This window comes from Chlamydomonas reinhardtii, chromosome 8, assembly GCF_000002595.2.
Source record: "Chlamydomonas reinhardtii strain CC-503 cw92 mt+ chromosome 8, whole genome shotgun sequence".
Lineage (NCBI taxonomy): Eukaryota > Viridiplantae > Chlorophyta > Chlorophyceae > Chlamydomonadales > Chlamydomonadaceae > Chlamydomonas > Chlamydomonas reinhardtii.
Window position 1 is genome coordinate 974,935 of NC_057011.1, and position 24,648 is coordinate 999,582.

A 24,648-nucleotide genomic window follows, 5' to 3' on the forward strand; every position below is an offset into this window, starting at 1 on the left:
TCCCACCCTGCGGGCCGGTCGTGTCCCCAGCCCAATACCTTTCCTATAGCATCTGATACCACATACTAGGTCATTAGAGTAACCCTGGGGCATTGAATCGAACCGGGGCCGACCTCAAACATCTAAATGTCGCGTTCACGGCATGACGACTCACGCTGAACTTGTGACGATCGCCGTTTTAATCTGGCAGACCTATAGGCATTTGTTAACTCATAATCGTTTTAAATCGCTCCAAATCTATAGCGAGCTGGGTGCGGGCGACCATCGCGCTCGAGCTGCAACTCGCCCGGGCACCTGCAAAGCTCGGCGAGCACCATCATTAAATACTTCACACCATTCTATCTCCGCACCTAAACGCGTGCAGCTGAGTCCGCGCGCGGCCCCTCGCTGCCGATGCCGGGGGCGCCCCCCGCGCCTGTCCCCGCCTCCCCTCCACGGATTCCGGCGCGCCCGGGGGTTGGTAATGGGTGCCGGGCCTCCGATCTCTTGCATTCGTTTCGCCCCCCACGAGTTGCAGCCGTGCTTAGCCGCAGCAAGGACACGCCATACCAGGACACGCCATACCAGGCCAGACAGTAGCTTAACTACACACATGCATACAGTTGTGTTGACGGCAATTGATGAAGCCCGAAAACAACGCCTATGTAGGATGTTGGCTTCGGTCAATTTCGCGACTTGAGCCTCGACGAGCACGTTTTAGCCTGCTGTCAAGCGCTATTGCTCCAACAGATTGCATGTAACATATGCATTAAGTGGCGGAGTCTGTATCCCGCTCTGCATTTTTCTCGGGGCGACGTCTCCTGGCCTCCTCGGCGTGCGGGTTTGGCTGGGGAAACCGGACCCCCGGACGTCACCGGATGGCACCTCGCCGCCCAGGTTACTTGTCGCAACAATGCGTTTTCCGGGATGGTTGGCGAGCCGGGGCACAGAGGCGGTCCGTGCCACGTACACCTGGCGGCTTCCCTCATGCGTGGAGTCAAAGGACACGTGCCGGCCGGTGCGATCCCACCTGCATGAAAGGGCATAGGAGGCTGAGCGGTTACTTCCACGCCCGAGTGCACGATGTGCTGTGGGCATTTGCGCGCGGGCATGCCAGCGCCGCTGCCACCAGCACGCATCGTGCAGCCATGCATGTGTGCCAACCATCTGCGCCACTGGATGCAAGTGCAGGTACGGTAGCTGCTGCGGGCCCAACCGGTTGCTGCCTCGCCCACCCGCCCATCGCCAGTGGGCCCACCCACCCACCCACCCACCCACCCACCCACCCACCCACTCACGCCACCCACCCACACCCACCTGGGGTGCAGGTCCACTCGGTGGTCGCCGATGGCGTTGCCCTCGTTGAAGCGCTCGAAGCGGCCCAGCAGCTCGGAGGTGCTGATGCACGTGAGGGGTGTGTGTGATACCGGTTGTGAGGGCAAACGACAAGCGCGCGTGCGTCTGTGCCAGCAAGACCCTTTTGCAGTGTATGTGTGTGTGTGTGTGTGTGTGTGTGTGTGTGTGTGTGTGTGTGTGTGTGTGTGTGTGTGTGTGTGTGTGTGTGTGTGTGTGTGTGTGTGTGTGTGACTGTGTGCATATGTGCGTGTGCATATATATGTGTGTGTGTGTGTGTGTGTGTGTGTGTGTGTGTGTGTGTGTGTGTGTGTGTGTGTGTGTGCACATGTGTGCAGACGGGCAAGCAGGCAGCAGGCAGAGGGTGTTGCAAGGGACGCCTGGGGTTGGGGCTGGGGCTGGTGCGGGGCTAGGGCAGGGCGTGAGGTGGGAGGCATTCATGTGAGGCGCGGGCGTACGTGCATGGAGGCAGAGGCAGAAGCGGCGGGCGGCACACGGAGCCAGCTCCACCTCCTGGAGTGCTGGAAATCGCGGTGCGTCACACCGGTCGCTTACAGCCGCGAACGAACGGCACATGGCTTACGAGTCACGAGGAAGGAGCTCATGACTCACTTAAAGTGTGTGTCGGCGACAAACAGAGTGCGCCCCGACTTGTGCGGGTACGTGTCTGACAGCACGAACCGCAGGCCTGCACGCAGCAGGAAGCGAGCACGCCCAAGTCGACTGGGTTGCTCCAACACGCCACACCGCAGCACCAAGCCCCGGGGCCTAGTCGCCACCCACCCGCCTCTCCTGCCCATCCTGCCCATCCTGCACACTACTCGCCTACACGGCCAGCAGTGACGGTATCACATAGTCAGCACAGTCATAGAGTCACACCCACTCCGTACCCACCAGCGCCGGGGCCGTAACTGGCGTGGCCGTCTCCCAGCCGCTCCTGGGGTCCTGCAGCCGCGTCCGTCACAGCCTCCTGCTGCTGGTGGCGGTGGTGATGGGGGACGCCAAAGCCTCCCACCCACGGCCGCGGCTGAGCCGGCTCCCACCGCAGAACCGGCTGCTTCCAACGCACCTGTTGGCAGTGGCAGTCGGGCAGCGACAGCAACACCGAAGCGGGTGCGCCTCAGGAGCAGTGCCCATGCAGGCTCTGTCGTACCGCATTCCTCTCCTGCCACCTGCACACGCGCACGCGTGGCCATAGCAACGGAGGGGCACACGCAGCCCCACACACCCATGCCCAAAACCGCCCCACCACTCTCCCTCTCTCCATTTGCTTCGATTTGCTTGGGCTTGAGTTCGACCAGCCCCCTCCTTAGCCCCTTCTCACCCGCTCCCAACCCCTCCCAACCCCTCCTCAACACGCCCTCCTCCGCCACCCCCTCCGCCATCCCCTCCCCCACCACCACCCACCTGCCAGTACCCTGAGTTGTCAGACACCAGGAAAGAGCCGCCCCAGCCCCAGTCCTGGTGCGACACGTGCACCTGCACCACGTCGTCAAATGCACGTGACCACGTGACCACGTGTGCGGGTCCCGCCAGTCGTCAGCGTGAGAGGCTGGAGCATGTGATAGGCGGAGGTTACGAGCGAGCGAGCGCGGCCGCCGGATGGGTTGGCGCGAGGCACTAGCAGTAGCACGGACACGCACCAGCGGCACGCGCCATAGCTCGCCCGTACGCATGTGGTACAGGAACTGGAACGACCGCCAGAACCAGGGCCGTGGCTTGCCCCTGTGTATGTGCACACAACGGTGGGGGCGGCGTTGATCAAGGCATGGGCAACAATGTCAGCGAGCAGTATTGCAGAACCCACAGACAGGACGAAATACACGGCCGGACACTGGGCGAATTAAGCTGGATTGACTGCCGGCATGCACGCGCAACCCGGGCTCGCCCCAGCCTCTTGCTGCCTACCTGTCCCCTGCTGTTCTCATCCGCCCTCTGCTGCCCATCTGTCCACTGTTTCCCGCCGCCGCCCCTTGCTGTCTACCGTACCTGCCCCCCTATTGCCTACCTACCATGTACTGCCCTCCTCCGTCCCCTGCCGGCCCTACCTGGCCCCTGCCGCCCCGGCCTGCCCCCTGCCCCTTACCTGCCCTCTTTCGCCCCCACCTGCCCCCTACAGCCCCTACCTGCAAGCTCCGAAGCGGTATATGAACGCCACGTACTCGCCCTCCTTGCTGAACTGAGGCGTGTTGATCCTGTAGGGCGTGCGGCAGTTGTGAGCATGTGTGGCAGGTTTAAGGCTGCACGTGGTATGTCAGGCGCCGGTGGGGGTGGTACATGACAGCAACCGTCCCGACCCCACGACGCACTACGGTTACTAGCCAGGCTACACGCGGGCAGGAGCACAGAGCCCCACCGGGGCGCCACGTGAGCTGTCGATACAAGCCATGGATCCCGTGATTCAGACCGTGCTTCCACATGAAATGTCACGCACCAATGGTTGCACTCGTTCAGGATAGCTTCCACCTCCCCCGCCTCCACGACATCATTGTGCCGCTGCCCTGTCACGGCATCCGTACGCCCCACCGCCACGCCCGCCTCCCACGCCCGCCGCAGGCTCACGAGGAGCCGCGGTGGAGGCGGCGTCTGCGTCAGCGTCTCCGGCCGCTCGCTGCCGCCACTGCAGCTGGCGGTGAGGTTGAGCAGCCAGATACCGTCTGTGGCGCTGCAGGGGAGCAGCCGGGAGGGCGGCACGGGGTGGGGCGTAACGTGACCGAAGCCACGGAGCACCCGGAACATGGCGGTCTGGTTGATGGCAAGACCGAGGCTGCCTGCGACAGCAGGTGAGGGCAGGGGGCTTTAAATTAGGGGAAGATGGAAGGCCATAGCGCTAGGACGTGTGTGTTGCGTAGGTGCCCTGCCGGCCACGCCTCGCGCCCCCTACCTACGAACCTGACCCTGCAACACGGCCCGCCCTCAAGCGCTGCCGACCGACTGTCCTTCCACCCACCCACCCACGCACCCTCGTAGTTTATGGAGTAGATGGGCATGCCGTACACCGCCGTACGGTTGCCAGTCGCCACGTCAACCACCACCGAGCACGTGGTGTCCTCATCCGGCACCCCCGCCGCCGCCGCCGCTGATGGTGTACGGCAGCCCGCGCCACGGTCGTTGAAGATCACGGCGTCGGATCTCGGCCCCAGCCACTGCGCCATCGCGCCCTGCTGGTGGTTCCATGCCATGCTGTTAGTCAGCCAGCGCCAGTGCTTCTCGGGCTGGCCCGTACGGCAAGCTTTCTCCCAATCCAACAGAATTAGTTGCATGCCGTCGCCGGGGGTAAGCGACGTGTTGAACGTTGGGATGCGGTGTGCCAGGAAGAGCCGTCCGTCGGGGCTCCATGGCGACTGTTTGGGAGGATGGCGGGGCGTTGCCACGTTGGGTTGTTGGGTTCAAGTGGCAGGGATGGAGAGAAGAGAAAGGGAAACGGTTTATAGAGCGCGCGCCTGGGGAATGGGTACCGTACATAGGTGTTAGCATTGCCCCAGCGCAGAACAGGGCTTAACCTTTCAGCAGGCTCGGCGAACAGTGCTTACGACTACCCAAATTTTACCTTGTCGAAGTATCCGAACATGCTGTGAAGCGGAAACAGCGAAAGCAGTCGTGGGCGAGGGCGTATCGGTGAGGGCGGAGGGCGGGAGGCGACGCACGGTCGGGACACGGACTAGCCCTACCCCAAAATCGGATCGTTGGAAGCCGAACTAAACTTACTGGTAGTGCTGAGATATCTGTTAAACGAGCAACATTTAGGCCGTCTTTGAACAGCGCGTGGCAAGCAGGGCCGGCCGCGTGAGCGCGCAACGCTGCGAGCACCCTCTGTACGTCAGGCCCCGACCAGGCAGAAGAATATGCTTTCAAGGATGAAAGTATCAGGAAGACAGACAAAGCTTGGAAATGACGCGACAAGCCAGCCCGAAAACAATCGGACGTTTTCCCGGCCCGCATAGTATGTGGTTATTGTGCGCATATGTATTTGTATTTCCTAAGCTTAATAACATTACGTCGGCGCTTGGAAGCAGCAAACGGCGTTATGTTGGCGTTTGGCGCGGAACGCCGATCGATTGATTGATCGCTCGATCAGTGTGTTTCGTTCAATCCATTAATCTCAATTAAGTCATCAGTACAGTATCAGATGGCGCCTGCGGTGGATTCGCATTGGCATGGTAGTCAAACAGCTGCAGCAGGCGGGCCATGCCGTACCGGCAGGGCGCAAGCATGACCCTGTGGTCCCGCTGTGCCAGAGCACGAATGCCACTGTTGCCATGCACCCTACCACTACACTTTAGCGCGTGTGCCCAGCTAGCGGGGCCCTTGGCCCCCCGCCCCCATCCTTCGTCAAGGCGCCGCGCCCTACCTGAAAGGAGCGGCCACCAGGGGAGGCGCCTCCCCTGGCGGCCACCAACCCTCACCAACCAGCGACGGAGCCGCCTTCGGCCTATGCTTTTCGACCACTTGGGGTCGGTGGCGCAGGGGCAGGGGCAGGGGCAGGGGCAGGGGCAGGGGCAGGGGCAGGGGCAGGGGCAGGGGCAGGGGCAGGGGCAGGGGCAGGGACAGGGACAGGGACAGCCGCCCCTGCTTGCCACACTGCCGCCCGGCCACTGTTTTGCTGCATTCTGTCTGCATTTTCTCTGCGGTTGCCTCTGGTGCTCATCCGTGGACGCTGGTCATCTTCTTGCAGGTGCGCTGCGGCTCTGCATCGCGAGCGAGTGTGGTGTTGCGGTGTGTCTGTGTGGTGCTATCGCCTGGCCGGGCGCCCGGAGCGTGAGGAATGCGCATCAGCAAACTTCCAGCCAGCCAGCAACTTGTCGGTACAGTAACTCTGGCGTTCGACCAGCCATGCACTTCTGCTCTGCCGCTGCAAACTGTTTGCTGTCTGCTTGGGGTATGGGCGTCAGCTGCACCCTACGGGACCTCGCCAACCTGCCTGAACCGGTGAACCCTGTCCCATCACACACCCTACATCCAATTAATCAAATTGTTTGCCATCTTCTGGGGTCTGGGAATTAGCTGCACCCTGCGGGACTTCACCAACCTGCCTTGACACTGTCCCATCGCACATCCAATTAATCAAGTTGAGGGCCAGGGGATGTTGTTCTGTGTCACATTGCCAATATATGTTTGTGTCGGATGGAGTATGTGTCGTAGGCCATAGGGTCGCACAAGTTCGGGTGGTCCGCTGCAAGTGCTACTAGCCTCCTCATCCTATCCTAGCAGAAGAAGGCGGTGTAAGGAGTGTGCGACTTACCCCAGCTTCCTATCAGAATGCCCTGAGGAATGCCGCAGCCCCCAGGGATGCGGCGGGTGGCTTTACAAGCAGCAAGCACACTCCCCATCACTCCGTGCCGCACACCACCACAGCATAGTTCTAATGTCCCATAAACAGGAAGGGTTAGGCGGCATGTGCACCCTACTGCGGCACAGCACTCAAGCACGTGCACTAACCAAGGTGACGCGGCTCTCACAGCCACAAAATCGAACCTGTGAAAACTCGATTGGCTTAGCGTAATGAAGCGCCCACATAAACATACAAGATGCCACCTCCATACACCGCGCTCCACATCATCACCCAACCCCCTGCTGCTGCTGGTGCTCCCCGGACAACATGTGCACCACTGTAGACACCATGCGTAGACACTGACCCCATTAACTCATATGAAGCATCCTGTGTCTGAGCGCCCTTTGGAACACCCTTTCCTCGGCGCGCTCAGGATTCGTCGCACTTCAATGCAATTCGAGTACCCATATCCGAATCGAACAGCATACCGTAGCATACCGTAGCATACCGTAAAAAAAACCAGGCCTGGACCCATGGCCGCATGCCGGCCCTGTCTTAAGCAGTGCCGCGGTGTCTGTAAAACAACCACGCCAACTCGTCACAATCTCACTTCGCACGTTCGACCGCGCGTTACTGTAACGTAACCGTTAAAAACAACATTAGACAGCATACCATAAAGCTAGTGACGGCCCATGTGAGGAGGTGAAAACGCCGCGGTGTCTGTGACCATATTACTGTTGCCTGCCAGCTACACGCTGTCATGCTCTAATGAACCAGCCAAATTACCTTTGCCTTCCGTGTCATGCACCGTTCCCGCGCAAAGCGGAGAAGATGAAAAGGCCGCGGTGTCTGTCGACAATCCCGTGAGCGGCCGATGGACTTACTAGCACTAGCCCGTCACAGTCACAAGTAGTCACATAAACGCAGTTACCGTATTTGGCTCCGTCACTTAACGGTACGTAGCCCATGTAACCCCAAGATCAACCTCTTGTTCAGCGGGACAGATGCCTTAGTTGCCGTGTACCACGGTGTAGTAATCCCACCGCAGCAGGCCGTACGACCTGGCGAATTGTGCAGCCATCACAAGATCGTACCAGGTTAGTAAGGAAATGCTTGGAAGCAGGATTCCGCCAAGGGCATGATGCAGTAATAAGGCCCGCAAACCATAGTAAGGCCCGCCGCCAAGTCCCTCAACAACCGCTGCTTCATTCGTGCCAACATAAATGGACGTTCCCTTTAGTCCCTTGGGAGCACGAGTGCCAGATACTGCTGGTTGCCTTCGTATGCGTGATGCCGATACTAGCGGTAGCCACGCACGCGCGCACCCAGTCACGGCACAGGTGGAGAAGAGAACGAACGCCCCTGGCTCACATATGCCAGCACATGATCGCAAGCTAAGGACTCAATTCCTGAGGTGGCAGGCCCTATACGCACCGTGTATCGCCATGTGCGGTATCGCCATTTTTTTATAACATCAGATGCGAGTTGCCTTCACGTGCGTGATGTATGCCCGTACTAGGGACTCCACAAGTGCGACACCGCGCACCCAGTCACTTTGCCACACCAACATGGCCAAGCCAGCTACTGCTGATATGGTTTTCACACGCATCCGGCATACGTACGTAGCCTTGCAACGAAGCACGCCCGTCTCAAAAGATTAAACGCTCCGTGTCAGATGCCACGGAAGTCTGCTAAAAATAATCAGAATCGTCGAAATGCTGTGTCTGCACAGCCCTTACCGCCGTCACCCATACGCTCTATGCTTCAGGGCTAAATCAACCCCAAAACACAACATATGAAAGGAATTACAGGTGTTTCCAACACCCCCCCGCCGTTGGAGCCGCCTCCTGCGCCTGCTCCTCACGCAGCTCACGCACGCTTGGAGTTGGCAAACGAGCCGCCGCCCTTGACACTGGTGGCACGTGCCAGCAGCCCCTTCCACGCCTTGCTGTCCGCGACGCCCGTGTCGCCACCGTCAGCCGCAGCGCCACCGCCGCCGCCACCGGCAGGCAGCTCCATGGTGCTTTGCCGCATCGGCGCGCTGTTTGCGGCAGTGGCATAGACGACGGTCGAGCTGCGCCGCGCGCTGCGCGCGCCCTCCCCACTGGCGGCGCCACCTTTACCACTGCCAGGGTTGACAGGACCCACGATTGCGAGCGTGATGAGCTTCATGACGTCCACCTCAGTGGGCAGCTGGCTGAGCATCTCCGTGATGCGCCGTTTCTGCAGGTCGGGGGCAGCGGGCAGTAGCACGGGAAGGTGGGCATAGTCGGCAAGAGAATGCATGGGCCATCTACCTAGGCCGAAGCCTGGAACGTATAGCAACTGCGCACTGAAGTCAAGGTGCATGCGCAGGCTGCTGCTCTCCACGCGCTCACCTCCTTCTGCATGCGCTTGAGCATGGGGAACAACAGACCGAACAGGAACACGGCGAACACCGCCACCAGCAGCACAAAAAGCACCACGTGCATAATGACCACCTCTGCAGGCAACGGTGTTCAAAGCGCGTCAAATGAGTACAGAGCACGAATCCGAAGTGGAAAAGTAAGGGACATTCAGGACACGCACGAGCGCGCACGTTTACAGCATCCTCGCTCGCACGTCGCCACTAGCGTCGCACCTTGGAACTTCGCATTGATATCGGCGATGGCTAGGGTCGTGATGCGGCGCACTCCATCAGTGGCGTCCTGCGCGTTTAATAAGCCGGGTGCGAGGGATGCAGTCAGGTAGACGCCCGTCCAAAAAATGGGACAACAGGCCACAGCTTTACCTCCTGGCCGCCCCATGTAACACACACTAAAATAGGCCAGTCCCGTCAGTCTAACAGTGCGGCCGTGCGTTTGCGTGACACACGTTGGAAGCCGGTGCGAGGGCCGCAGGCCAGGGACGTTTGTCGTGAGGACTTAATTAAAGGGCAAACACCCCCTGGTCGCCTTACGTAGCGCATGCAAGTCCAAGCCAGTCTAGTCAGTCCAGTCACGCCTCAACTTCATCGGTATGGCCCCGACCGAAACGCACCTTGAACCCTACGTTGTAGATGTAGTCCCACTCCTGGTTGTCGTGTCCGGGCATGCCCACCTCGGCGGACGTCAAACGCCGCACCGGGGGACCGCCGGCGGCAACCGAGGTAGCGTTGGCGGCGGCGATCGCGGCATACACTTGTGTAATGCGGCCTGTGCCGGGGTAAGAAGGACAAGCAAACCGTATGAGCGCTCTGCCCTCGTCTTCAGTCGATGCTGCCCAACTCGTGCTTTGCCATTAGGAGCATGGCGCGCTACTGACTCACCAGCCTCCACCTCAGCAGTGATGCTCTCCACCGACATCCCGACCGCAGCTGCAACCGCCGCAATGGCCCGCTGCTGCGCCCCCAGCGCCTTGTCCGCCAGCTTGCCCAGGGACAGAATCATCTGGAACACGAGCGCCTCCACGCCGCCGTGTGTCACCTGCAGGCAGGGATGCATCGGCGTTGTCATCGTGCCAAGGGGGCGCCGCCCGGCCGTTGTCCAACCGCGGGTGGCGCTGCACGAGCTCAACTGCACTGCTGCAGCGCTTTCCGCACCTCGTAGTAGCGATACGTGGGTCCGGCACACGGCTCATCCAGTCGCTGGCAGTCGCCGGTGCCGAAGAAGAGCTGGAACTGCTCGGCGCTTTCCTTGGCCAGGCCGTGGCTCACCACTCCCGGGAACCTCTCAATGTCGGGGCCTGCAGGCAATTCAAGGCGCGGTCTCTTGTTCAAGCGCGGATTTGAACTGCAGACATAGACACTTGTACACCATCGCCTTTAGACCCACACTTCACAGCCTTACACAGACGCACGGGCGCGTGCACTCACCAGCCACGCGATCGGCATCCACGCCCATGCGCATGGTGTAGTAGGCGTCACGCAGCCCCACACTGACGTTCCGGATGTTGTTAATGTAGCGGTTGACAAGCAGCGGGTCCTGCTGAGATAGAAGCTCCTGTGGGGTGAGTGCATACACACGTCAGTCCGCAGGACAGGGGACGTGACCGATGGCGGTAGGGAGTGCAGCACAGGAGGTACGACGCCCACCTGTGAAAAGAACACGGCCTTACAAGTCCTCTCCATGTTGCGCTGCGCCACAGCCACCTGCAAGCGTAAGAGTGGACGGGGCTTTGAGGATCAAGGGCAATAGCAGCGACACGGACACGTGGCGCATTTCTGCAGCGGCATGTGAAGCCTTGAGCAATGTAAATGACGGCCCGCACGCACCATGGCCACATTCTGCGCGGTGGTGAGCGTGAGGATGTAGCCGACCGAGTAAAAGGTGATGATGAGGATGGAGTAGGTCATGGCGATGGCCAGCATGGCGATGGACACGCGGCTATTGCGCTCCAGCGAGCGCCGCGCCGGGGCCGAGCTGTCACGGACCGCGTTGGAGCGGCTGTGAAAAGGCGAGAGTGGGCACGCGAGGTGTGAATACGCGCGGCATGATGGGAGACAGCCGCGTTGTGATACCAAGATAGAGTCGCGCTCACCCGAGTATCTTCGCCTTGAGGGCGCTGAACCAACCGCTTGCGCCACCGTTGCCGGGAGCAGATAAGCGCATGCTCGACTGCAGGCGCAGCAGGGGCACCGACGCGCCGTTGCCTTCGTCGCCGCCAGCACTCTGTCCTCCGCCCGCCCCGCCGCCGCCACCGTGCTTGGTGCCTTTGACGCTGCCGCCGGATCCCTTGCCGCCACTGTGCTTGTGTCCGGCGTGGTCCGCGGCTGAGTCGCCGCCGCTACCGCGGCGCGCGGCGGCAGCGTTGTGGCCGCCATGGCCAGACTGGTCAAAGTTAGCGCGGCGCTTGGGGGCAGCGGAGGTGGCGCCCTCCCCGCCTGCGGCGTCGCCGTCAACGCTGCCCTGATCGTCACCAGCGGCGAGCTCGGCCGCCTGTGGATAATTGTGGCGGGGCTTTACATTCATGATTAGTTAAGGAAGTGGTAGACGGGGCGAGGAAACGATACATCTTACTACTCAAGTCCTCCATATGAATTAATGACAGGAAGGAGGACGGTACACCAACGTGACACACGTGCGCTCCGGTGACCCACCTTGCTGGCTGCTGCCGCAGCAGCTGCGTCCTCGTCGTCTTCATCATCCGACTCGTCATCGTCCAGCAGGTGGGTGGTCTGGGAGGCCAGCGCGCGCGTCAGGCCTGTGGCAGATAGTGAAATAAAGCGACGCGGTTGAGTCGGCAAGACGAATGCGAAGAGCAAGCGCATCATCATGATCCAGGCAGAACTTCATGTGAAAACGCACCGATGGGGATGGCAAGGAACGTGTCGTACAGCTTGTAGCGCTGTTCGCTCGCCATGCGCAGCAAGTAGATGAGGCACGCCGCCGTGCAGCTGGACACCAGAAAGCCCTCAATGACCAGGAAGATGAGCTGGAGGTTGTTGACACGCTGGGTGTGGCCCTTGGCATGATCCTGCGCGCGGAAGGGCAGGAAGGTACCGATCTTGTATCGCATGATAACAGGAGAGATGCAGGCGTTGTTGTACGGTGCTGGTAGATTACCTGGCCACCTAGACCCAACGACGCACCTGCAGCGCTATCCACACCGCCTGGGAGCCCTTGGCGAGCACCTGTGCGCCTCGGAACATGAACTGTCCCTCAAACGTGTCGGAAGGGAATATGCCACGAGCGTACCAGTCCTTGTGATTTTGGTACACGGTGAGGCCCGCCACCATCAAACGTGTCAGCAGATCCTGTGAAGGTGGCAGGCAGGTGTGCCGGACGTGTTACATGCAGTGGGGCTTGCGTGGATATCATAGGCATAGTCGAAGGGGGTCGCGGAGTCTACGCCCCCATCCAAAAGATCAGCACACTCACCCACGTGGTGACGTTTGCAAACATCTCCTCGCCAGTGAAGGTGTTGTTGCCCACCCACACCGTCAGTTGCTCGGTGTAAAACAGCAGCGTGATCGACTGGTGCCGGCTGTTTAGCAGGATTCTGCGGAAATAAAGGAGAAGGGTGGATAAGACATCGGTGTGAGTAGTTGAACGCGGTTCGTTGCGGCGCAGGTCCTGCCAAATCCAAAATGGAGAAGCTTCAAGGTTTCTGCACGAGCGTAGCGAGTAGTGGGAAACTAGGTTTTATACGATCCGCAAAGCACCCGACAGCTATGTAGCTCACCGATTGTTCATATCATTGTACTGGTTGAGGTACCGGTACATCTGGCCCGCAAAGAACTGTCATGGGGAGCGCGTATCCTTCAGTAAGCGCATTTTGGTACATGGTGATGAAAGCACAAGCACGTGTGGTACACTAGGCCCCGCGCATGCCTCCACCTGCTCTCACCGGTACGTCTGCCCGGCTGTAGGTGTTGTTGGAACCCCTGCCCCGGTAAGACTGGCCCATAGCCCGCATGTACATAGCGCACTGCTGCAAGTAGCGCTGACCGTCGCCCATGTCCGTCAGCGTCAACAGCGCGTCGTTCTGCCACTGCGGGCCCAAAGAGCGAGGGCGAGACGAGTGGTCAGCGCAAGGCGACAAGGCAGTTTCTGACAAGGCCGGTGTGCTGCGGGCATCGTGGCTTTACCGGATGGTGGTTGCCACCGCCGGCTGTGTCCCAGCGTAGACAAATCACTCACGTGGATTGCGTCCATGATGAGGGCGAAGCACAGCACGTGCACCGCCATGCATGTGAGGAGAACCGCCGCCACCAGCAGCTTGAACTTGCGCAGTTCCTAAAGGGATCGTGGCAGCGGTGGGTGATGGTAAACCATAGGATCCGGCAAAGCAAACACGCGAGCACACGGGTACAATTACGGTATAACCCCATGCGCACCTTCTTGCTCTCGGGCGAGTCGATGAGCTTGATGAGCTTCTTGTACCTCTTGCCCCGCTTGAAGTCTCCGGTGCCGTCGCCGTCAGACAGACCCGACGTGCCCGACACGCCGGATGTGGCACTGCGTGGAGCAGGGTGCAGCGGGGGATGGTGGCAAGCGGCAGTGAGGCATGCTATTTGGTGTTGAAGCGCTGCATGTCATGCACATGCCTACTGGACAGCATGCAGCACGCCCCGTGGCCTCTCACCTTTCGCCGCCGTCGCTCCTGTTGTCGCTGTTGTCCACCGCCATGCTCATACCCTGGCGCGCGCCGGCGCCCTTGCCATCTTTCATGCCGCTGCCATCCTCGGCTTCTCCCGCCACCATCATCCCAGATGTTGGCTCGGTGGTGTCGCCGCCGGCGACATGGTGTTGGTGACGGTGGTGGAGGCCGCCGCGATGCACCACGCCGCCGTCGCCGCTGCCACGCCTGTGATGCTTGCCACTGCCCGCGCCATCGCTCCCGCCGCCAGCCGAGCCGCCGCCAGCGCCAGCGCTGCTGCTACCATCGTCGTCACCGCTACCCTCCTCCTCGTCATCCTCCTCCGCAACGCCACCAATGCCCGGAGCGGACCTTACGGTGTTCTGGTAATACTCGCCATTGGTCGCAACCCACTTGGAGATCTTGTTCGAAGGCTGCTTCTTGAGCGCGGCACCGCTGCTGGCCTTGGCATCCTGCGGTTAGAGATGTCGCCGACAAGTCAGCGCAAGTCTTTTCCCGGCTGTTGCAGCGCAAGTGTCCAGCGCATACCCACAGGCCAAGGCCAGCAGCCGCCACGAAGTATCCCGTCACGTTCACATCCCTCCCGCAATACCCCACCCCGTCCATCAGCCCACCTTGACTGCAGCGACTGCGGCTGCGGCTGCGGCCAGAGCACCGCCAGTGTTAGCGTGAACGCCTGCAGTTGTGTAATCATGTTGGTCACAGAGAGTGTCGTCACGCAAGGACCACTTTTGACATTGTTGCCGCTACAAACCCACGCACCCACGTCCTTACCACGGCCGTCCTGCCCTCCATCGACAGCGCCCGGCAGCGACGCGGGCGAGCGCGGCGGGGCATCAAACGCATCGGCGCCATCACCGCTTGCGCCATTCGCGCGCACGTGCCGATCGTACTCGGCAGCCGAGTCCAACATGAGCGGGCCCGCGTCCTGGCCGCCACTGCCTGGTACAAGCGCCTCGCCGGGTGCACCCACGCGCGCCTTGCTGCTCCGAGCCGCGAGCGGCCGTCCACCCCCGACCGCGCCGGGTCCCGAGCCGCGCATGGTGATGCCGGGTGACGGCAGCTGCCCTGCCGACATCAGTGCCAGCGTGGGCGGGGGCGGCATGATCGCCGCCACGCCCAATGCTGCCGGGTCGAGAGGCGACACCGGGGCGCTGAGGCTGCTGATGACGGCGGCCGCGTGGACTTCCGCTGCGCTTGCGGTGGCATCGGCGGCGGTGGCCTCTCGGCCCATGCGCGACAAGTCCTTCACCAGTTTCGACTGCTGCACGCCACAGGCGGCGCCACCGCCAGGGCCCTTCATGGGACTGTACGTCACGAGCGCGGGTGAAGCGTTGGGGGAGGGGCGCCGCGCAACCCGGCCATCTACCATCGCGGCCGGCCCAAGTGAGCGGGCGCTAGGCTCGCCGGCGTTGACGCCCGCAGTCGCCGCCGCCGCGCCTAGCATGGGTGGCAGTACTGAGGGCTGGGCGCCGGCGGGCGCAAGGCGGATGATGGCGGTCAGGGCGCCGGCTGCGGCGGCAGCTCCGGCGGCGCCACTCGCGGCAGGTGCGCCGCCGGGCGGCAGCGGCTTGCCAACCATTTGCACGGCCAGTAGCAGGGGCCGGTTGTCACGGTGCCAGCCGGGCAGGTAGTGCACCGGGCCCACCTTGACAGCAGCCTCCTTGTCCGCCGCCGCCTGCTGTTGCTTGGTTGCCTTGAGTGCGCTCTTCTTTGCGGCATTGCCGCCCACGTCGCCAGTCAGCAGTGTCATGGGCGTGTAGCCGGCCGGCATGGAAACAATCTGGGACAGCTCTGAGCCCAGGAAGGAAGCAGAGGGCTGGCCGAAGATCAGCCCCGCAGGCCGCACGCCACCCTCCTCCGCCAGGCCTGCCACCCGGCCGCGAGGGTCCAGCTCAAGCACACCTGTGAGGCAGGAAGCACGTGTCAGCGACTGCGGAATGAGTGCAAGGCCGCCCCTCTGCAAGGTGCCACAGGAGCGTGCGCGTGAAGACATTCGGGCTTGGTCACCCACCGGTGAGGCTCTCCGCCACCCACAGCTCCACATGCACCACCAGGCGGCCTGGGGCCAGGGCGGGATTCGGCTGCTGCCGGGCCCGAGGGGAGGACATGCCGCCACTGGGGGAGCCGGAGCCGTCACGCGGGCGCACTCGCACACGGGGCACTGCCACATCCAACTGTGGGCAAACACGAGAGCACAGAGTCAGAAAAAAGGAAATGACAGACTAGGTGCGGGGCGTAGCATGCTGCAGCGCGCAAGCCATCGCGCCATCTACTACTGCCACTTACCCTCAACACAGCCTGACGCGTGTTACGCGCCAGGTGCGCGGCGGCACGTGAGGCGTTGCCCATGGCCTCCGCCTCAGCCACCGCGGCCGGCGGCACCACCGCCACGCGCCAGGACACGCCGGGGAACTGCAGCGCCCTGTGACGGGATAAGGAATGGGCGCCCACATCAAGTTACACACATGCTGGTGTCACTGCTGATACCACACCACAGCAGAGGGCAGCGCACGGTGACAATGGCGAAGTACGATCACCCGAAGCTCACATGGTGATCATGGCATCAAAGGTGCGGAGGTTGAACTCCACTGGGGGCTCAGTGCCGTAGTAGCCAGGGCCGCTGGCGAATGGGTTGGCGTCACCGTTCGCGGCGGCGTCCGTGGCCCCTGCTGCCAGGTCAGCGACTTCAGCAGTAGCGGCGGCGGCGTCCTCCTCTGCGGTGACGCCGCCCACCTCGCCGTACACAACCGACGCAGCCTCCTCCAGCAGGTCTCCGCCGGCGGCGCCATCGGCACCTCCAGTATCAGTGGCGCCCGAGTCGGCTGCCACCTTGCCGCTGGTGGCGCCTACAACGCCCGTGCTGTTGCCTAGGCGGTGGCGGACAGAGGCTTTTATACTGCCAACGGCACCGGCAGCTGCGGTCGCGGTAGAGGCGCGGCGGTTGGCGACAGGTGCTGTTGCACCAGCAGTCGCCAGCAGCAGCTCGGACTCGGGGCAGGGCTGAAGCGTGACGAAGTCCCAGAGGTGACAACCCACCAGCTGTCGAACAGGGAAAGGGATGAGGGATAGCCGAGAGTCAGAGAAACGACCACAAACACCAAACTCAACGGTATCGGCATACATTCGAGACTCGGCCCATTCCCCTGTCTCTCCAGTCCCTCGCTTACCTCCTCTTTGGTGAAGCCAAACAAGGCCTCCAGCTCCTCACCCATCGCCTTCGCAGCTGCAGCCGCGGTGGTGGGCCTCTCGGCAGCGGTGACCGCGCCCTCCTCTGCGACCTCCGCAACGTCAGGCCCCATCTCTAGTTTAACTGCAGCAGCGGCTGCCTCGGCCTCGTCGATGACTGTGCCGGCCTCCGAGACCCGCACGCGCACACGGCGCTCAGCAATGGCGGTGTCAAGAGAGGACCTGCAGGCGGAGTGAGCGTAGTAAGTAATTATAGACTCCGTGACTTGGCGGACATACGGTGCACTGCTGCAGCTAAGCCATGCTGCTACCGCATACTCTCAATGAAGCCTCTGGGGACAAGGCACATGTTCCAGCTCCTCTCCTCACCTGGCCATGCGCACCACGTGCAGCGGCTCACCGCCCTCCTCCCTCGAGTGCACCGCCACACGCACGAACACGGGGCGGCCGTGAAGCCCGACCAGCCGCATCGTGGGGCGGAACAGGCGCCCGCCAGCGGCAGGGCCACTGTCGTCTACGCCAGCCGTGCGGCCGCCGTGGCAGCCCCACATGCCGGACAGAAGGGCGGGCGCACCAGTGGCAGTCGTGGCAGCAGGGCCTCCAGATCCGGCGCCTGCATTCATCTGAACAACAACGGAAGCGGGCACGCCGCTGCCGATGGCCTGCGGGGAAGTTACGAGGAGGGACAGTACGTATGCACGGCTGCTGCAACCCGGTCTCACCCGGGGCGTGCCCATACACGCGGCACCGTCCAAAGCCCAAACCATCCCAAATGCCTACATATGGTATACTTATGTTATGCATAGCTGTTATGGGCCCTGGGGTGACCTGCCCGCTCGCCGAGCTCGCGAAATGCAGAGACATCGCTCGCTGGCTGGATCACCAAAGCCGCCCATATCGACCTCAGGCGAGCGCGGATCGCCCACCCACTTCACCAGCAAGTCAATAATATATATACGGAGGCACTGAGAGCGTGGGGGAGACGGGGGTGACCTGTTTGGCGTCGGGGAAGGCGGGAAGCCCCGTATCCGCCCCCAAGACCCCCCGCACGGGGAGGCCCATACGGCAGTGAGACAAGTGAATCTGAAACGTGGTGTCGGCCGATTCCTTTGCCTCGCCCAGTTTTGTGAGGTAAAATGTAAGTCAATTTTGGACGGTGCCCTGGTGCCCACACCGCGGGTAAGGCCGGGTTGGGTCCCTGAAGAGCCATGTTCCGTCCTAGTGCCGCGGGGCCCCATCACCGCCGACCGTACACACCTTGGCCAGGTGGCGGGAGTGCAGGTAGCGCCAGGGCGCGGGCAGGAAGTCGTCCAAGTTGCGGAGCGCGGCGCTCTCAGCGGCGGCTCCAAGGCCCTCCAACACACCGCCGCCCGTGCCGCCACCGCCGATAGCAGCCTCGTCGGCACCAGCAGAAGCTCCAAGCAGCTGCGCGCGACAAGGTAATGGAATAGTCAACGACAAGAGTCAGACGCCGGACCCAGGCCATTCGCCCCGCTCCGCTACACCCAGTCTCACCTTGGCCAAGTCTCCGCTCATGTGCTTGATGCCTCCGCGCTTCTCCACCACCATCAGCAGCTGGGGCTCGGTGGACACCAGCCGAAGCACAAACTCCAGGATGGTGCGGGAAGGGTCTGCATCGGGCATTGAGGAAGGGGGAGACCAACGACAAATCAATCATGTGTATGGCAAGACTCGCTGTCTGCATGCAGGCCATTGCATACAGTTTTGACTCACCCATGGTGACGGTGACGCACACCTCCCGGGCCTCGTCGTACTTGTGCCGCACATAACAGCGATTCTTGTCGCTGCCACTTTGCTGCGGGCCGTGGTGGCTGCCGTCGGCTGCTGACGTGGGGGAGTCAGACTCGGTCTCAGCCTCCAAGATGAGGCTGCAGCCATGGTGCGTGGTGATGCAGCAGAGGTTGCGGGGGGTATGCAATGCGAAGTGCGAAGGGAGGCGGAACGCTAATTGTGCAACGATTGTAAGGTGAGGATACGTTGATCGCCTGTACAGACTACAAGGTGCACATGCATAGCTGCTCACCGCTGCACCAGCTTCTGCGCGTCACTCAGGGCCTTGCTGGCGCTCCAGCCGTCCTCCTCGCCGCCCTGGCCGGCTGCGCGCGAGGCGGCGGCTGCGGCGGCGCTGGAGGCGTTGGCACGTAGCAGCGAGCGCAGCTGAGTTCCCACCACGTCGGTGGGGAACAACCTGTGGACGGTATTGAAGGTGTAAGGCGTTGAGAGGTGAGCAGTGAGGGGCAAAGAGGGCAGCGGGCAAGCAACATGACGAAGGGGAACCCGCGTGATGCCAGCATGCCCGCCCCGCGGCCCTACCCGAAGCAGGTGACGAAGCCGGCGTCGCAGCACACGATGAGGCCCTCGGGTGTGGCCCACAGCCGGCCCACGCCAGGCTCCTGCGGCGCCGCCTCCAGTAGCGCTATGAACACGCTGTCCTCGCCCATGCCTGTGCGAAGTGCGTCACAGCGGCTTGTTAGTGTTGTGCATAGCAGTGCCATGCGGTGCCAAAACAATTGCCTGCCTCCGGCCTCACCCGAAGCACGGCTGACGTCCAACTGCACGGGGATGGCCACCCGCTCGCGGTGCATGCCCAGCACCTGTGAAAAGATGCACGGGACACATCAGATGAGGGTAGGCGGCGATTCAAGGTGCTTGTTCAAGCACCATTTGCCCGCATGCGGCCAGTGTCTGTGGCATTGCAAGGATCATACCGTATACCCAATCCTAGCTCAGGTTCACTCCGCCCCAACCTCACCGGCCGCCTGAAGACGGGCGGTGCCTGCTCTCCGCTGTCAATGTAACGGCGCAGCAGGCCCGGGTGGCGCTTGGCGTCGTGGCCCGCCATCAGCACCGTCACGTTCTTGCCGTCCAGGTCGCCTGAGGCAGGGTGGAAGGTGGAAGGCATCAGCATCCACGAGCCCAAGCGCCATTACGCTCGACCGACATCAGTCCCCTCGCATTCCCAGCTCCCGACTCACCCTTGCGGTACCCATACATGGACATCAGCTTCTTGTTGACCATCTGGATGTCGCCGAACGCGTTCACTACCAGCACGCCCTTGTCCACCTCGTCCATGCGGCCGATGGGCGTGCCGTCGGGCAGCGTGGGGCCGTCGCCGTCCGCGTCCCGGTTCTGCTCGATGCGGTCGGCGTGTGCCGAGTACTCGGCCGCGCCCCAGGGGTCCTGCTTGACGGTCTCCAGGAACCGGGCGTACAGCCGCACCAGGCGCGGGCTGTTGCCGTACATCTCCAGCACGGCGCGGTACGCCATCTCAGCCTGTCATATGTATGGGTCAAGCCATCAACGTGTGGGTAAGGGCCAGGTCAGGAACAGCATGACCCACATCGCCCCCTATCACGACAGCCTGCCCACCTGCTTCACACTGGTGTCAATCTCCTCCAGTGAGCGGCTGAGCGAGCGGAAGGACACGCTGCTCGAGTAGCCCAGGATGCGCCTGTGGGGTGCACGGGGCGCAGCGGCAGGTGGTGGCGAGTCAAGTGGAGCAAGGATCACGCAAAAGGAGGGCGCACAACGGTACGTGCACCTGCCCCATTTTAGCTATGCCTCGGCCCTGCTCCTCACCAGAAGCTGGCCATGGCCTGCAGGGCGTCCTTGTGGTGGCGCAGCACCATGCGCTGCTTGCGCTGGTACTCCACATAGCTGTGCGTTTAAAGGGACGGAGCCGGGGAGAGGCAGGAGTTGGTATTGCGAAGAAGCATGTCTGGGTTCGGCTGAGCACGGGAGAGGGGCAGCAACTACATGCGTCCATCCCTCCTGCATTCCTCACCCCAGCAGATCCATGCTGCCGCCCTTGCCCACGGTGCTGCTCGCGGCCTTCTGGGTGGCCTGCTGTTGCCGCACGAAGAGCATGAAGCGACACATGGGGCCCGGGTCCAGCTTGCGGGCGGCCTGTGAGGTCGTGCAAGTGGGAGCGAGGGCTGAGAGGTGGGGGCAGGGTGCCACAAGGCGCCGTTGACCAGACGCCTGCCGGCCTCCGCCGGGGCCCCTCAGCAATAGCGACCCACCTCGAGCTGCTTGCCACCTGTCTGGCTGAAGCCCAGCACATCCTGTAAGGGCAGAAGCAGCATCCGGGGAGGTGCGGGTGAGTTGGCGGAGGTGAAGAGCGGGGGCGAGCTGGACACACCTGAGCCAGCAGCGATGAAGATGCAGGTTTCGGCCATCCAATGAATTATGCAGTATATAGAGGCTTAAGCTCAAGGCACAGCTTTCGCGCAAGTCTGGCGGTGACGCTTCAAGCTGCATGAGGTCGAGCTGTGTCCAGACGGGCTTGTGCAGCCCTAAGCTACTTGATTAATGGTAGGACGACAGAAGACAAGACGAACGGCTCCGCAACTTTTAGCAGAAACGGGGACAGCTAAGACGAAGTCTAGCCACGGGAGGCACGATAACTCCAAACGGCGTGACAATAATATCAAAGACATTATCGCTGAGGTGCATATCGTGAGCACTGAGCCTTGCTTAAACTCCCATGCCCACTCACATGCAACATGCATCCCCCTTGCACGCTGACGCCGACCCCTCGCACACACACACGCGCACCCGCATTTTAAGTCAAAAGTCATAGAATACGCCCCCTACCAACCACCCAAGATCACAACGTACCAGCAGAAAGTTTGCATACACCAGATTGACGTAGGAGCTGCCGGAGAAGCGCGCCACGCCGGCCTTGATCAGCTCCTGCGCGCGTGTCACCGCCGCCTTGTCCAGCTGGTACCGGTCCGCCCACACGCGGCAGGAGCGGGCGGCGATCTCCACATCACGTGCGTCCCAGAATCCAAAGATGTCTTGGGGCTTGACCTTCTCGGGGTCGGTGGTCCTGCAGGCATCATGTATTTGTGTGAGGCCAACAAAGTAGGTTGCAGCGGGCGGGGTATGTACCGACTTCCGGTTGGTCATGCGGTATTGCGTATGTAACACTGTTTGGGCGCCACACCTGAAGGCCTTGAGTGCCGCCGACGTGAACCAGGCCCGCCTCCACCAGCTGAGGAGCGAGCCCGCCACGAACAGCGGAGCCAGGCCGATGCCCATGACCAGGGTGAGCGTGTGGCGGGCGTCGATGGCAGAGTCGGGCAGAGCAACCACTGCCACCTGCAAGCGTTCGTGGATGGCAGGATGACCAAGGGTCTTCAGGGCAAAGAAGCAGAAGCGAGACGGTAGCTGTCCTCTCTCAAATACATGAGTGGATCGCCCCTGCGCTCCTCGTGTGCTTGTCCCCACCTGCAGCGCCGCCACGCCCGCCATGGCCACCGCGCAGCCAGACTTGAGGTCGCCCACCCAGCCCACCTGCGGAAGAAGGAAGGGGGTGCGTGCAGATGACATGCAGAGCAAAGGTTTTAGGACGGGAAGACGGCAGGCAAGGGTCAAGCGAAGTAGCCGTGCACGCAGGCACGCACACAGCCGGCAGACACGCACCAGGTGTGGCACCCAACGGAGGTTGCACCAGGCTAGCCAGAAGGCCAGGAGCAGGTAGGCGGCGGAGGCGACCTTGGGCCAGCCGCCAATGAAGGTGCTGACCAGCGTCATGAGGACCTTGATGAAGAAGGCGGTGACCTCGGCGCCGCTGTGGCCCAGCGCCTGCGGGGACTTGCTGGTGGGGTTGACCTCCACCTCGCTCATGTTGACCAGCATGGCCACCGCCACGAACACACCCAGCAACACGCCTGACACCAACGACTGGGCCAGCTGGGGCAGCGCCGAGCAGCCTGGGCAGTGACACAGCAGACAGGGGACGTAGGTGTAAGACATTCGGCTGATGCGGTACGGACCAGATGCCTCCTGCTGCCACTCTTCTAGCTAAACCGGCCCCGACTCACTGTACTGTGGGAACAGCTGCATCCTGAGGAATAAACCGCTGCTGGCCGAGGCGGTGTAGTTGCAGCTGATGCCTAGCTGCAGGAAGTTGAGCGAGGTGATGTCGAACACCTGCAGGAACACGTAGCTGAAGCCGCGGACCACCTTGATGGGCCACACGTAGTCAAACTTCTGGTTCCGGAAGCACACTGCCACCCAGCCGCACAGGGCCAGGTTGAGGCCCAGCAGGGTCGCCAGCGTGTACAGTAGGCCAACGTACCAGCCGTACCTGTTATAGGGCGCGTTTGTAAACAGAGCGTAGCGTGCAGGACACTATTTATGTGTGCGTGCTGGCCTGCTGGACAGTGAGCCAGTCACAAACCCTAACCTGAGTTACGACACAAAGCGCATGCCTTGCAACCCATTTCACATGCTGGGCTCAAGGCAATACATCTCATCCATGCCCGGCCCATGACTCTACGGATTTATGGCGGCATCATTGTGCCGTCTACATCTAGCCCATTACTTCCCAGCGGCAAAACCCGTGGCGAGATGGGTTGTTTGTTTCTCAGCCGCACACGCCCGTGGCACATGCCCCAGTTGTTTATTTTTGTGCGTGTGCCTGCGTTACCACCGGCACGACCCGCCACCGGCACAAGTACAGGGTGGCATGAAGGTAACACACAATCTTTAACGCAACAGTCCTCACCCGATGTCCGCAAGCCACCCAAAGGAGAGGACGGAGACGCCCTTCCACAACATTGAGTCGGGGTCGATGTCCCAGCCATACTGGGGCGTGAGGATTTGGGTGTACACCTGCCACACGTCCAGCAGGATCTGCACACAAGGAGCGTGTAGTGGGTTGCGGTAGCAACCAGTGTCAGCTAGCGTACGGCGGTAGTTGGGAAAAAATGAGTATGGTAATGCCTTGCACCCTGCGCTATAGCCTCCGTCCACCCCGCGCGCGTCACCTTGAGCAGGATCCAGTGGTAGAAGATATCTTGTGTGTTCTTCTCCTGGCTAAGCGTGAACAGCACGCCAAACACCGCGCCCTCGAAGCCAAAGCGCTGCAGCAGGCGAGGAAGGCAAATGGACTACGATCAAGCCCGACGTGCGGTCACAACTCGCCAAACAGCGCTGACTAATGGCGCGTCCCACTTGCCCCGTGGCCTAGCGGGCCATGGGCTGGGCGCACCTGGGCAACCTCAGCGTCCCCTTCATTGTTATCTCCTTCTTTGTCTTTATCCTCCCTGCAGCGCAAGCAAAGACATGGGTGGAATGCCAGAGGACCAGGATGATTGTACTGCATCGGCAACAAACCGAAGTGTGTTCACATGGTGGGTTCATGTTTACTACACAGGCAGGCAGGTACACTGAGGTCGACGGAGGACGCACTAAGCCGGCTCGCATGGCTTGTGACACCCTTCCGCACCTTATGCGCGGTAGTCCTACTCCGCCAGAGGATGCACTAACGCCACTACTTGCTACGCTTGGAGCTGGTGCCATGGTGTCGCCGCCACACCGGCGAGGAGTCGACTCTTGGGCAAAGTCGGTTGTCAGCCTCCGTCAGAAGCCCGTCACAGCGTGTCGACAATCACGCAACCATAACGACTTGGCCGTCTCCTATCGAGCGACGTAGCACGGGGCGATACGACGTCAGCAAGCCCAGCCAGGTCCGCTCTGACGCCGATGCGGCAGCTTTGAGTCAGGCCCTTGCTCGCAAGCTTACGTTACGTCAATTTCTACACGTGCATAACTTGTGTATAACGAAAGAGGCTAAGGCGCTGGGCGTCACGGAGCATGTGCCCCCCATTGTTTTCCATGTGAACCGGGAGGAACCCCGATGGCACCTCACCGCCCAGGTTACTTGCCGCAACAATGCGTTTTCGTAGCGCTTCACGCACACTTCCATTAGGACATGTCCAACCAACGAAACTCAAAAGTACTTAAGTCGTCAAACGGCTTGG

At 61.6% G+C, this 24,648-nt stretch overlaps 3 protein-coding genes across 3 annotated transcripts; all 3 read right to left on the minus strand.

Annotated features, from left to right (window-relative positions):
- Nucleotides 1-208: 208 nt before the first annotated feature.
- Nucleotides 209-5,424, minus strand: CHLRE_08g361984v5 (uncharacterized protein). Its single transcript, XM_043064836.1, has 11 exons — nucleotides 5,041-5,424; nucleotides 4,883-4,904; nucleotides 4,295-4,676; nucleotides 3,767-4,103; nucleotides 3,459-3,527; nucleotides 2,976-3,057; nucleotides 2,740-2,811; nucleotides 2,227-2,401; nucleotides 1,945-2,020; nucleotides 1,297-1,377; nucleotides 209-1,009 (listed from the first exon to the last, which is right to left on the minus strand). Exons 2-11 carry the CDS (start codon nucleotides 4,901-4,903, stop codon nucleotides 715-717), a joined length of 1,590 nt encoding a protein of 529 aa, XP_042921837.1. The 5' UTR covers nucleotide 4,904; nucleotides 5,041-5,424; the 3' UTR covers nucleotides 209-714.
- Nucleotides 5,425-6,419: 995 nt separating this feature from the next.
- Nucleotides 6,420-21,224, minus strand: CHLRE_08g362000v5 (uncharacterized protein). Its single transcript, XM_043064837.1, has 39 exons — nucleotides 21,015-21,224; nucleotides 20,896-20,937; nucleotides 20,658-20,779; nucleotides 20,453-20,530; nucleotides 20,243-20,324; nucleotides 19,849-20,146; nucleotides 19,626-19,747; nucleotides 19,404-19,467; nucleotides 19,187-19,316; nucleotides 18,897-19,061; nucleotides 18,587-18,741; nucleotides 18,368-18,483; nucleotides 18,110-18,277; nucleotides 17,222-17,514; nucleotides 16,834-17,074; nucleotides 16,215-16,705; nucleotides 15,953-16,088; nucleotides 15,678-15,840; nucleotides 14,438-15,568; nucleotides 14,278-14,339; nucleotides 13,649-14,115; nucleotides 13,401-13,521; nucleotides 13,204-13,299; nucleotides 12,911-13,054; nucleotides 12,746-12,801; nucleotides 12,442-12,562; nucleotides 12,153-12,317; nucleotides 11,869-12,037; nucleotides 11,661-11,764; nucleotides 11,102-11,499; nucleotides 10,836-11,007; nucleotides 10,656-10,712; nucleotides 10,437-10,563; nucleotides 10,164-10,306; nucleotides 9,891-10,047; nucleotides 9,623-9,777; nucleotides 9,225-9,291; nucleotides 8,983-9,086; nucleotides 6,420-8,827 (listed from the first exon to the last, which is right to left on the minus strand). Exons 3-39 carry the CDS (start codon nucleotides 20,750-20,752, stop codon nucleotides 8,474-8,476), a joined length of 7,167 nt encoding a protein of 2,388 aa, XP_042921838.1. The 5' UTR covers nucleotides 20,753-20,779; nucleotides 20,896-20,937; nucleotides 21,015-21,224; the 3' UTR covers nucleotides 6,420-8,473.
- A 74-nt stretch (nucleotides 21,225-21,298) lies between these two features.
- Nucleotides 21,299-24,424, minus strand: CHLRE_08g362019v5 (uncharacterized protein). Its single transcript, XM_043064838.1, has 9 exons — nucleotides 24,114-24,424; nucleotides 23,877-23,931; nucleotides 23,653-23,748; nucleotides 23,391-23,518; nucleotides 22,705-22,970; nucleotides 22,304-22,593; nucleotides 22,109-22,174; nucleotides 21,825-21,979; nucleotides 21,299-21,707 (listed from the first exon to the last, which is right to left on the minus strand). The coding sequence occupies exons 1-9, from the start codon at nucleotides 24,185-24,187 to the stop codon at nucleotides 21,443-21,445; spliced, it is 1,395 nt and encodes a 464-aa protein (XP_042921839.1). The 5' UTR covers nucleotides 24,188-24,424; the 3' UTR covers nucleotides 21,299-21,442.
- Between the last annotated feature and the right edge of the window lie 224 nt (nucleotides 24,425-24,648).

Coding starts and splice junctions, on each gene's coding strand:
- CHLRE_08g361984v5 (XM_043064836.1), bottom strand. CDS start 4,903: ATGTTCGGATACTTCGACAAG. Junction 4,104..4,294: donor CTACTCCATAAACTACGAGG/GTGCGTGGGTGG, acceptor CTGCTGTCGCAG/GCAGCCTCGGTCTTGCCATC. Junction 2,021..2,226: donor CAGTTACGGCCCCGGCGCTG/GTGGGTACGGAG, acceptor TGCTGCGTGCAG/GCCTGCGGTTCGTGCTGTCA.
- CHLRE_08g362000v5 (XM_043064837.1), bottom strand. CDS start 20,752: ATGTGTCGCTTCATGCTCTTCGTGCGGCAACAGCAGGCCACCCAGAAG. Junction 20,147..20,242: donor TTGACACCAGTGTGAAGCAG/GTGGGCAGGCTG, acceptor TACATATGACAG/GCTGAGATGGCGTACCGCGC. Junction 11,765..11,868: donor GTTCCTTGCCATCCCCATCG/GTGCGTTTTCAC, acceptor TATCTGCCACAG/GCCTGACGCGCGCGCTGGCC.
- CHLRE_08g362019v5 (XM_043064838.1), bottom strand. CDS start 24,187: ATGGCACCAGCTCCAAGCGTAGCAAGTAGTGGCGTTAGTGCATCCTCT. Junction 23,932..24,113: donor GTAGGACTACCGCGCATAAG/GTGCGGAAGGGT, acceptor CTTGCGCTGCAG/GGAGGATAAAGACAAAGAAG. Junction 23,519..23,652: donor ACCACTGGATCCTGCTCAAG/GTGACGCGCGCG, acceptor CCTTGTGTGCAG/ATCCTGCTGGACGTGTGGCA.